General features: G+C 39.2%; 1 protein-coding gene across 2 annotated transcripts in view; it reads right to left on the reverse strand.

Annotated features, from left to right (window-relative positions):
- znf385d (zinc finger protein 385D) overlaps window positions 1-12549 on the reverse strand; it is a 97037-nt gene that overhangs the window by 9841 nt on the left and 74647 nt on the right. For both annotated transcript variants that reach the window (XM_023266543.3, XM_023266542.3), the window contains exons 5-6: window positions 4086-4424; window positions 690-871 (exon numbers count right to left, since the gene is read on the reverse strand). In XM_023266543.3, coding sequence (XP_023122311.2) covers window positions 690-871; window positions 4086-4424 — 521 coding nt within the window. The remainder of the gene's footprint in view (window positions 1-689; window positions 872-4085; window positions 4425-12549) is intronic.

Genomic DNA, 12549 nt, shown 5'->3' on the forward strand with positions numbered 1-12549 from the left:
TAAACTTTAAAATAGCTTAGATGACTCATCTTGATACACACATTTATTTATAGGTGTGTGTTTGGATGTCAGTCATCAAAAACATCATTTGCATTGCCAGAAAAGTGTGGCTGTGCTCCAGTTATTAATTTCCTCCTCATCCATCTCCTGCTGATTGAACACGGCGGGTGAGGAAGGTGTGTTAGCAGAATGTCCAACAGTTCTCTAAAGCTCCATATTGACCTTTTTCATCTGAGGTGTTTTGACATGTTACATCGGTGTAAATAATAAAATTAATGAAAGCTGAATTCCACTTAGCAGTGTGATGTGCTGGACTGTTTCTTGGCAGTGATTTTAGAGGTGACATATGCAGGTGGTATCAATGTTCTCACGAATAACAATAGTTTGCAAAATGTCAAACCAGTCCATCACAGGCAAAATGATTAATAATGTCAGATAATGACAAATGTAATTACTTTTTATGTGCTTTCATATTTATACTGCAAGATAGCCACAAAGATAGCTATGATATTATAATTAACATTTTGATTATATGCCAGTCCAATCTTCTTCTATCTTTCTTTCACCGACTCTCTTATTTTGAAGCTCCTTTTATTCACGCTCCATTTGTGAGCATGAAAGCCGGGAACAGTTTTATATGAAATTCATTTCCCTCTGTGTTATTAACCGAGTGCTTCCGAGCATCTCACCTGTTTTAGCTGAGTCTCTGAGTTGACATGCACATCACACGTCTCACAGTAAAACGTCTTGTTCTGCAGGCCCGTCGATGATTTGGAGGATGTCGCCAGTTTGCTTTTGACACCTGCTCGAGGAAAAGACTTGATGGAGCCCACACCGCTCCGGGCCTCGAGCATCGTTTTGTGCTTCGTACCTGCAGGTTCAAAGAGGAGGCAGTTTGGTCAATGCAAGACCTTCAATCCACAGATTCTGCCTGGAGGAAAAGGCGAAATTAGAGGTATGCATCTTTGATTATGTGATAAATATGAAGGTCAGAGTTGCAAGAGTCGACTTTTAAATTTTCCTAAAACATCCTTGAGTGGAGATGCTTAAGAGCGCTATTAAACTCACCAGTGCAAAACCTACATGCTTTATTTAACTTTTGAGTTGTGTTCGATAGAGCTGCGGCTTCCAGGTCAACTGGTCGATTGGTTTGTTGATATGATCGCATCCAACCAAATTCTCACTGGTTTCATTTCAACTCAACATCAATAATCCAGGATTAATCCAGTATTTCTGGCAGCGGGAGGAACACACTACCTGTGAACACCCTGATGTTTACTTTGAACTCACCCAACCTAACATTTATTGAATGTTTATTTGGAGTTTGCACCAAACCATAGACCGGATATAAAGGAGGATTTAGTCTCTGAGATTTCACCTTTTAACTTGAGGACTGCTGTTTTCAGGCCTCAAGGTTTCAATTTGGGTGATACCATCTTGGTCTTTTGAAGCTGAACGTAGAGAGCGAGAGTGGATCTGGATGAAAAAACAAAGGACACTAGAAATGCCAATATGATGGACATCTATCCCTAAAGCACACTTGCTTTATCATCTATTTTCCTCTAAAAGGGGTCATAATTTACAAAATGAACATTATGTTGTATTCAAAAAGTTATGAAACTAGTGATTGAGACTCTAAGTTCATTAGGAAAATATTTACTGAGGTAGCAGATAAAGTGAGAAGTAGGATTTTGTCGAAAACTTCTGTACAATCTGACTTCTTATTGTAACCAAGTGAGTCGCCCCCTGCAGGCTTTTAGAAATAATGCAGGTTTAAGTCACTTCCACTTTGACATAGACTCTTCTTTTATGTTAAAAAAAAGGTCCTCTGTTTACCTCATTTTGCTCAAACAGATGGACTTTTTTGTAAATTGATGTTTGCAAAAAGTCAAATTTGCAAACATCAGTTGTATATCAGAGCTCAACAACCAACATGGCAGATCCTCTAAAAACAGCAGCTGACGTGTCCGTTATATTCCTCGATTGTTCTTGTCCTGGATCACCAATTGATAAAGTAAATTTTTTCAGAAATCATATGAATATGTGCAGTTTATCTGCTCCTAGTCTGTTCATTTCAGTCTAAAATAATCCGGTTCAAATGATTTAATAAATACCAGCTTTTCATATTGAATTGTAACTAATTTATGCTCATAAGGCTAGCAGGTGAGTACTCAATGTACTGCAGAACATTCAGTTTGCTGACATGCAGGCTCCACATGTGCACGGCAAAATGAGCAAAGAACAGGTGAGAAACCTTGAAAAAGAAGAAATGCAACTTCTGCTGGATGGAAATATTTTGGCTACAGAGAAGATGATGGTGACCTTAAAACAGGCACTCTGTTAGCAGTGTCTGCAATCACTCTCTATTGTTTATTTTTGTTTTCGTCTATTTTTTCTTATGTTTGGGGTTATAAAACATATTGGGGGTATAATAATAATAATAGAGTTCAAAATGGAACCCTGAACCCCACAAAATGCTTCTTTAAAAAACCTCTCTGGGTGCCCTCGGCTGCATTTTTTTTTAACCCAAAAGGTCCTTCCACAGTTGCAAGGATGACAAACCTCCAAAAGGCTCCTTGAAGCTTGTCTTCTTCTAGAAGTATAGTTTCTGACGACTAAAATTTAGAACAAGCTCCAGTTCAAGATATCTACAAGGTCATTCTGAGTAGTCTAAACTCAATTTATCTAAAAAGGACATTGTGGATATGTAGAATTTAAGTAAAATAAAGTTATCTTGACCGAAAATTATGACTAGTCAGAATTGCACTGCAGATATGAGAAACTGGAATCACAACTAGTCGTAATTTGGCTGCAAATACACACACAAAAAAAAAAACACTGTACACATGAATGGTAAAGGCTATTATCCCGTGAAGGATGGTGATTTGGATATCTGAAGCTGTTTTACTTAGAATGCCTGAATTTGAGATATGGAAATACATATCCAGTCTAGCTGTTAAATGTTACAACAGCTTGCCGTATACTCATACAGTATATGTGTATGTTTTGGTGTTCCTATTTATTAGGAGGCTGAAAACGCTACTTGAACATAAAGGCCCTACTCTGGAGGATTTCTTATTTTTGGACAAACTTGACCCACTTACAATCCACCCACCATCTGGGAGCCACGACTTTATTCTGAAGATATTTTGGTCATGTCCAGCACATAAGGCTGGAGAGAGAAGCATCCAACAGTTGAAGTGCTAAAGAAGGAGTTCCAAGTTTCTGCAAAACTGTCACTGTCAATTGCACTCAACCACTGAACTCAAAGACTCTGAGTCTTCCTTTATTCAAAACAAATGGAATATTTTAGCTATTACAACAGATAAAAAAGATATTGATGTGGTGAGAATAGGCTACAAAAATGCCCCAGCTGGCTGGTTATAAGAGGATCGCACAGTCTCGACGGAACGAGTTCACAGCCAGAAGTGTGCTGACAGACATGCTTTTTTGTGTCTGGATGTTTCTGTCTGTCATGTTGAGCCCCCTGTTGCTAAATGCTTATTTTACTGTGTTCCTTTGCTCAAGCTTTCAATAAAATGCTCATTTTCAAAAAAAAAGAAGAAAGAAATGTTGAAAGCAGTGGGGCATTCCTGTGCATTCCTGCTCTGACTGAAAACAAAGATGAGTCATTGTGCTGTTATATCCCGGCACTGTGTGTCTGAGCGCTGTATTAGAAATTGATTGAGAATTCAATCCAAAGCAAGGATGTCTCACAATACCTGATCAAAGTTTCATAAAAGGTTTCTATGGAAACCACTGACAAAAACAAAACAACTGAGGAATTGTATTTTTTTCCGGGGCTGAAAAGGATTTTTGAAGGCAGCCAATATAACTCAACAATGATGACAAAGAACACTGAAGACACCCGGGAGATAACAACCTTGTAGACAAAAAGCACCAAGGAACTCACTTCAGCTCTGATGCTGATGTGGATTTGTCATGGAAATTGCACAACAAGAAATAACATGATTTTGCCTTGTCAGTGTTGACTGAGAAAAACACACAGGCTCAACACCTCCCTCATACAGTAGATTAAATACGGTTCTCTATTAATCACTCCGCTCCACTCAGGATTGTCTTACCACTGTTGTGAGCCTCCAGCTGTGATGCTGAGTTGACGGCCACTTTGCAGAGCGAGCAGTAGAGAAGACGTCGAGCTTTCTCCTCTTCTGTTTCCGTGTCCGTCTCGGGTTCGGCCTCCGGCTCCAGGTCCGGTTCTGAGGGTGAGCCGAGCTTCGACGGCCTCTCGTCTCCCCCAGCAGCTGAGGTAGTATCTGGGGCTGTGGCTGCCATGGAGCTCGGGACCATCAGCGAGGCCACAGGTGCCGGCGTTGGCGTGGTCGGGGTCGCCAAGGATGCCAAGGGTTGTGCCGGTCTGAGCACAGGGGAGAGCGGCAGTGGCGCTGTTCCAGGGACGCCATCTGTACAGAGAAATGCAGGATTTTCTTTTGAGTCAAATTGCTCCATCCATCATTTAGGGACTGAAATGTTTTATTCATGTAACGTTCACCCAACAGCTGACTGAACATCTTTTTATTCAGACTTCAGAGGATCAGCTCTATTTTATTGGTCTGATTTGTTGAAGCAAACAACATAAAATATCAACATAAAAATATAAATTCCTGTGTGGTGCACATTCAGTATTGTGAAAGTGGAGATTTGGAAACCGTGAATCAAGCACATGAGGACCAGAGTAGGATCTGATGATATAAAGTACACTATAAAAAAAAAAAAATCCTGTAAGACAGTGTTAATATCTGTAAAATAATATTTTCGCTGTATATCTGTGTAATTTTACAGCCACACATTTGTAAATTAATTCCTTTTTTCGGTGACTTTAATAGATATTGTTGGTAATTTAACAAGAACAGGGAAATTTAGTAAAATAACAGTTCATAAATAATTATTGTCTCAGACCTTTTGAATAATGGTGAATCTAATCTGTAAAATTAGCATTTTTTAAAATTAATTTAAATACTATTAAAAAACTATTTTAATTTTATGGTCAAAAATCGTAAAAGAGGCATTTACTTGATATGGATATAATTTAGGCCTTTTTTTGTCTTTTTCAAATTTACAGTAAATGTGTAAATGAATAACTGTTTTCTGTTATCTTAATGAATTTATGTAATCAAACAAGCCATGGAAATTTGGTAAAATAACAATTAACAAACATTTTTCAGTTGTTAATATACATAATTCTTGTTTCAAATAACAGCAAATACTTTTTTAAATTGTCATTTTTTTTGCTAAATAAATCACAGCAGAAATGGTAAAAAAAAAAGCAAACCATACAATAACAAATTAACAGCTGTAAAATTACAGATTTTTTATGTAGATTATTCTAGTTTTGGCCTGTTTTTTTTTTTTTTTTTTTTAAGATCTTACATGTAAATTAATAATTTTTTCTGTGATTTTACAATATTATCTGTAATTTAACAAAATGGAAATTTTACAGAAAATTTGTAAAATAACAAAATGACACTTAAAAACTGTTTAAAGAAACTTTGCCTCAATAAACACCTACAATATTTGACAGTGCCCGTTGTATTTGGCATTTTGCTTGACAACAAATCTTTTTCCATCCAACCATGTTGTTTCTATAGGAACAAACAACCTCACTTTGCAAAAATGGGCACATAAGGGACAATTATGCAGCTACAAACGCCACGTTACTGTTTTGCCCCTAAAAGTTGGATCGACTGAGGAGACAATCGCTCTCTCAGAGGAAACTTCATGTGTCAGCACAGAAACCTCGAGCGTGTATTGTGGATAAACAAAGCAACGAGACTTTGGCAACCTAAAGCCTGGTTTGGCCATGAGACATCTGTCAGGAAACAGAATGATGATGCACACTGAAAACGCTTCCAAAAACTTGTGTGAATTTATGATGAGACGCAGCACCATCCAGTAATACCTGCAGAGGAGAGGTGCACAGTCTGAAACACCAGCAATTAGAGGCCTTCACTGGAAGCAGCAAGTGCCTCAGAGAAATCCATCCTTTTAGACATTATCTATACAAACTTTATCATATAGAGGGTTACGGTGTGGATGGAACCTATAGCAGCTGACAGGGCAGAAGGCAGGATACAAAATGGTCAAATCACCAGTCAGAGGGCCAACGTGGACAGACGGACAGTAATGCATGTTCAGACTCACCTACAGCCAGTTTAGAAGTTAAACCTGTATGTCTTTGGACTATGAGAGAAAGCCATATATATATTTGTATTTTTTTTTCTTCTGACTCTTATATGGTTAAATAAATGCTGCAATAGGTCCGATGGGTCCAAAATTAGCCATTTTAATGAATAAATGCAACTGACAACAGTTGAGCTCCAAAGCTCTGAGAAGTTGTTGGGATTTAGACTAACAAGAGCAGCTCTTATACTTCTTTAGGTTTGAGTGTCAGGGAATCTTTAAGCTCAACAGAAACAGAGCCGGAATGTTAATGTGACACAGTAAAAGCATATGACATTATCCTCAAAATAAAGACTGAAGTAGAGAATTAAAAACTGTAGATATGCTTCTTCATGGTAAAACAATGAGAAAAAAGAGTGAAAAGGAACTATATACAGATTAACGTAGCATAGACTAAAGTAGGATAATAAAAGGCAAAATTAATATCAAGACCAGCACAAATCAAACAAGAGATGGAGTCAACACATTAGACTTTCTCTACCAGAGAAAAACAGCCTTGATTTCTATTTATGATCGTAAAAACGTCTGAAAGAGAAGTTGCATGTCAAACACGTGCTATTTGTCTCAGAGATTCACAGCTCGGCGCCTCTAATCCAACATTAACATGTGAAAAGAGCTGCTGTGCCCGGAAAGAAATGTCTGATAGTTTTAGGAACAAAGACAGCAGTGGATCAATATATCTGACTCACAAAACAACACCACATGTCAGTGTATGGAATACAGAGGACTGCTTCCACATTTGCGAAAATGAAATTTTGCCTCAGCAACACCACCTGATCGATGCCAATGCCTCTGAGTTCTCTGCACTCCAGTGTCACGAAATGAAGATCAGCCAGCCAGGAGAGCAAATCAATAGTGAATTATGTCATGCTATTTTTGCGGGCCATTATATATGGTTCTTATTTATCCCGGTGGAGGTGTCGGCACTTGGCGCCACAAAGCCCTTCAAACGTATGTTGTCACCGCGATCACTTCTGCCAAAGGTTACGAAATAAATCAGGGGTAAAAGCAGCAGGTGTGTTTCAGTTATGACCTGTGGTGACATAAGGTCCTCCTTTACATAAGAAGAAGAAAAGCCAGCTTCTGGTGAATACAGTCTGTAATCAGTCTGAGGTGCTGAATGATATCCAGGGTTTCAGGCTTATTCCTTGGTTGTGCTGACAGTCTGGATGGAAGCTGCAGCTAAATGCTTTAAATGCATGTAAATGTATGCACTGTGGCTTTTTCTTTTAGTATTTTTGTTTGTGAGCATCCAATCCATTAACCTTCTGAAATGGGTTTGAGGCACATTTTTTTCCTGTAATATTCTCCTCCTACAGTTGACTGATTCCAACTATGAAATTTGTAGCACGATCATGAATCGCACTGCATGTTTTGAATGCAGATCTTTGTAGAGAGGAACTGGAGCAGGTGGCAGGTAAATGTACAAAAATACGTCTGCATCAAAATACAGCGAGATAAAACTATGTGGGTAAAAATATGTAATGTAATCTTAGGAAATGCATCTCTTTTGCAAGACTGGTGAACAACAAGGCAGATTCTAAATGATAATGATGAAAGTATCTGAGAATAAAACTGAAATCTGGAGTACCAGCATGTGTTTCACTGATCATTTGAATTACAAAGAGTTCTGAGAAAGATACAGATGTACGACAAATTAAAGGAAGAACCTGAATTAATGACATAACAACACAATAAATGCAGCTGCTTCCACACAGGTGTACTGAGTGGTTCAATTAACCAGGTCATTCTCTGTAGCATGTTTAAAAATGCTGAGCAGGCCCAGCTGATACTCATTTCGTATTAGGATGGTAAGAAGAAAAGATCTGAGACATTCCTTGTTTAGGCACAGATGGCAGGAGCTTCAGTGTTTCAGAAGGAATTGTGACTTAACTGATACTTATGTTTAGATCTATGGGAGATACATCAGTAAGTACAGTCAGAAGTTGTGGTACATTGTGCACTTCTGGTGATCTGGTGGCTCTGTTGTGTTCGATATATTGATCGGAAAACACACTCATTTTCCTGTTGTGTTGCTATAGTTACACATCAGGCCTGGTTTATCTGAAGCCAAAGCCAAAACACTCACCATCCTATGAATCTATGCCTGCATATACACCAAATCATGAAGCCCACCACGTTTCTTATTCTGCAGTTTGCTAAAATGCTTCCTCCGACCATTTTCCTCCTCTTTTTTTTCTTCTTTTAAACCATGTAGCCCGCATGTCCTTCCCCATAAGCCCATCCGCTAACTCTTCCTGGGGAATCCCAAGGTGTTCCCAGGCCAGATGGGGTCTGTAATCCTTCCAGTGTGTTCTGTGTTGTCCTCAGAATTCCCTTCTTGGACATGTCTGTAATCTCTCAACAGGAGAGCATCCAGCAGTCATCACAATCAGATGCCTGAACCACCTCAACTGGCTCTTTTCAACATGAAAGAGCAGCTTCTCCCGTCTCCCTCCAGATGTGTGACCTCCTCACCTTATTACTAACAGAGCTTTCACCCACAATCTGAACACTGTGCAGAGCAAAGTCGTTACTACCTACAGAGAGACATCCGCAACAGCATGTGCAACCTGCTAGGCTGTGCAGCACAAAATCAACCCATAGTGACTGGTATTTATGGGAGGTGATAATGAGAAGAATGATGGAAGAGTTCATGTTTCAAGTCTCTGGAGTCACAGAGTTCTGTAACTATGCTCTTCAATTCAGTCTCATTCCCAGTTTGTAACATCTGGATGCTTGATCGTGACCACTATATGGTGTCACTTTTAAACGTACCAGATACGTTTAAAACATCAGTGAAATACGATGGACTTCTATAGAAGTTCCTCAACATCTAAAACTGATGCCAAATGTTCTCCACTGGTGTCATAACAATCGCTCATTTTCTGAAAATGAAAGAGAAGGTTTCTACAGAGGTAGAAGTTTGCTTTGTAACATGTCACTACACAAACAGTGACTTTTTTAAATCAATCATAACCAAAGATCGATTAAAGACAAAAAATAACACACAAAAAAAAAAGAGTGAACATCATCAGAAAGAAATTGTGCTACAGTGTGCTTAAAATCACTCACTGTGACTCTAATGGGTCATGTTCAAGCATCCATATGTTATGATTTGGGAGTGTTGTGTCTCCACTTCTTCCTGGAAAAATCATACTGTGTAGTCCTCAGCATTCTTCTGTTCTCTGCATGTTTGGCGTGAAACCACCAGAATTGCAAATACATACACTGTTTGAAACTCATTATGCTCACTTATACCTGATCTCATTCTCTCGGTTTTGATTACAGAAAAGCTCAGTACTGCAGCTGACTTTTAGAATGCAGACTGACAGCTAAAGTCAAAACTTTGCCTTAGATTCAGCTCCATCTTCACCACAGCAGTCTTGTACAGTCGACAGCACTGATCCGCCTGTCGATCTCACGCTCCGTCTTACTCTCAGTCATAGAAAAGACCCAAGACACTCGACGACAGTGACTTACCGTTAAGATACTGTTCTCCAAAAAGCCACAAAGAATGACATTTATAAATTCGATTTATTTGGACGCGCTCAGTAAATTAGGCCTTCATAGTTTAAATTATGAAGTGACTTACAGGGTCATTGAAACCACATTTTGCAGCTGTTATGTTTCCCTTTTTGCTCTCCGTGTTGCTGCTGCACTTCTTTAATGGCGCTCACAGGCTGCCACTGACAAGATCTGCCCATCTCATGACCTTAAGCAAGGGTGTCCATTGATTACTGTTGGCAGCAGATGATTGAGCGATGTGGATGTAATGTGCAGCACTTGTGGGTAACTGAACTCTACCTGTGTGTTTCAGTAAACGCTAGAGGCCTGTAGACTGACTTAAGGAAGAACATCTGGCATGAAAAGGCCATTATTCCCGGCTGTTACATTCAGTACCATGACTGGAACAGTTATTTAAAGTTTGTGAGCTCAACTTGAAAGGAGGAACAGTGACTTCACTTATTAGCTGTGAGTAATTTATATTCGGTTTTATTTGAGTTGAGGCAGAAAATGCTTCGGGCAAGAGCCAGAAAATCTAATCCGTCCAGTCCACACCTTAAAAAAAGACCTCATTTTTAGCTCTAAATCATGTAAGTAAAAATCCCCACTAGTTACACATGGTAAAGATGGCAAATTCAGGTGAATAGAATAATGTAGGAGTCATTAGCTGTTATCAAACCGGCTTTAACGGCAACTTTTCATTAAGCCCCATCAAGGCCAGGCCATTACCCTGAGAACAATAATTAATCAGTGAACTATTTATGATACTGCTGACCTTGTCACTCCTGATGACTAATGTTTATGCCACAAGCAGAGCGGCAGCGACCTCTTTGCTCCCCACAATTAACGACCACCTACTCCCGGTCCGTTCCGGGTTGCCAAGCATCAAAACAACCTGAAATCACAGTGATAAACTCACTCAGGCTCACCGTGCTCACAAGCGACCGAAAGGCTGCCATCACACCTGCTTCACTGGGCAGCTTTTCATTGGCACGCTGACCAGACGGACTGGGCTTCCAGAAAAAGTGCAAGTAAAGGTTGGGTGTTCGTGTCACCCAGAGACTCTCTGCCTGCAGTTGTCGTTTAACTACTTTTGGCTGATGTTTCTTACACTCAGACAGCTGAAATAACTGTACCGTCACAATGATTGTTCTCGGTGGTTACCAGAGATTTCCTGGACAAGGTTAGAGTGGACTGCTTGTTCTGTTTTGCGTTGCTTTCATTTAGGTGATCCTCATTTTCTGTCCAGCATTTATGCACAGCTGGGAAACACAAAGACTGACTTTGTCTTAACAGCAAATACAACACATCTGTAACATCAGTTAGGGAGAGTTTAAAAAAAAAGTTTCTTTGCTCTGATACCTGTAATGTGGAGATTGATATCAATTTCATCTTTTTGTGATGGATCCATGATTTGTTTGGCAAAACTTGGAAGGACTACAAGCAGAAGGAAATGGCCAGATTCCAAAATATAAAAAAAAGATTCTAATATTTAGCCTGACACATCTACATCAGTGTAACTTTACTAAGACCAGTCAACAATATGTCAGAGAACACCTGTTTTGGATGTTATCTCATTATTTTCCCCTTTCTACTGCTTTTTAACACTGAATTATGGCCAATTTGACTTTTTTGATACGAATTTACCAAAAAAAAAAAGAGGCCCTTTTGTGTCAAAGTGGGAACATATTTCAACAAAACAATGGCAATCAATTAATAATGTGAAATGTAAAATAAATTATTGCATAAACCAGGTGTGAATGATCATCTGGACGTTGTTCAAGTTTAGGAAAACATGCAGTTGTGTTCTTCAAAATTACATTATATTGTTCAAAATATTGGGTGATGGATTCTTTGTTTTCTTATGAGTAATGGAGGAGAACTGATATCACTTAATGTCGGGAGGTGATTATCCTGTTTTCTTTCTCATATATTTCTTTACAGATTAAACAAACAAAATAGAATTAGATTTTTTTTTAAAATTTGGACAGAAGCTAATAGTTCTTCCCTGCATTCAGTCTTTACATGAAGGTTAGCAAGTCAACTCTGAGCTCCAGCTGCACACTTAATGCACAGACATTACTATTAAAATCTACTTAAGGCAGCAGTATGAGTTATGGCTCATGCATATTTAACCTCTGAATATGTAATAATCCTGGATGATAAAAGTGCAAAGAAAAATAGCAATAATCAACAGCAATGGAGGCTTGTCTTTATCTGTGCTCTCACTACAGAACCTGGCTGCTGAGTCCATCCTGTGTTGAGTCATGCATGTATTTGTCCTTGTGTTGGGGTGAACCCATCTACCACGGTGTCATTAAAGAGCCATTTGCTGTTGGAAGGGCAGGTGATTAAAGTGTACTTTGGCTGGCCTAGGACGCCCCGCACTCTGGGAAGCCTCCAGTAATCCATATCCCCAGTCAGTGTGACCTAACTGGCTCTGCAAGGCCCAGTTAAGAACTCAATCCCATCTCATTAATGGAGGTAATGACTGTGATCAATCTAAAGTTGGTATGGGCGAGCAGGGCCGACAGCAAAGTAGGAGGCAGAGGGAGAAAGAGATAGAGATTGAGGCCAGGTGAAAGAAACAAAAGACGATAGATTCGGAAGGCAGAGAAATATGGAGGTGGTAAAAGAAAAGTTAAATGAAAGTGAAACAGAAAAAGTAAGCAAAATCAAGCGTGTGAAATACAGAGAAAGAAAGAAAATGAGGGGGAAAAGAAGGCGGGGATGTCAGGGACATGAGAAGGTGAGAGGAAAGAGATAACATTAAAGGAGAGTAATCAAGTACAGGACACAATTAAAGAGAGAAAATGAGAAGGTGGGAGAGGTGAAGGCCAC

The sequence above is a fragment of the Amphiprion ocellaris genome, chromosome 9 (assembly GCF_022539595.1).
Source record: "Amphiprion ocellaris isolate individual 3 ecotype Okinawa chromosome 9, ASM2253959v1, whole genome shotgun sequence".
Lineage (NCBI taxonomy): Eukaryota > Metazoa > Chordata > Actinopteri > Pomacentridae > Amphiprion > Amphiprion ocellaris.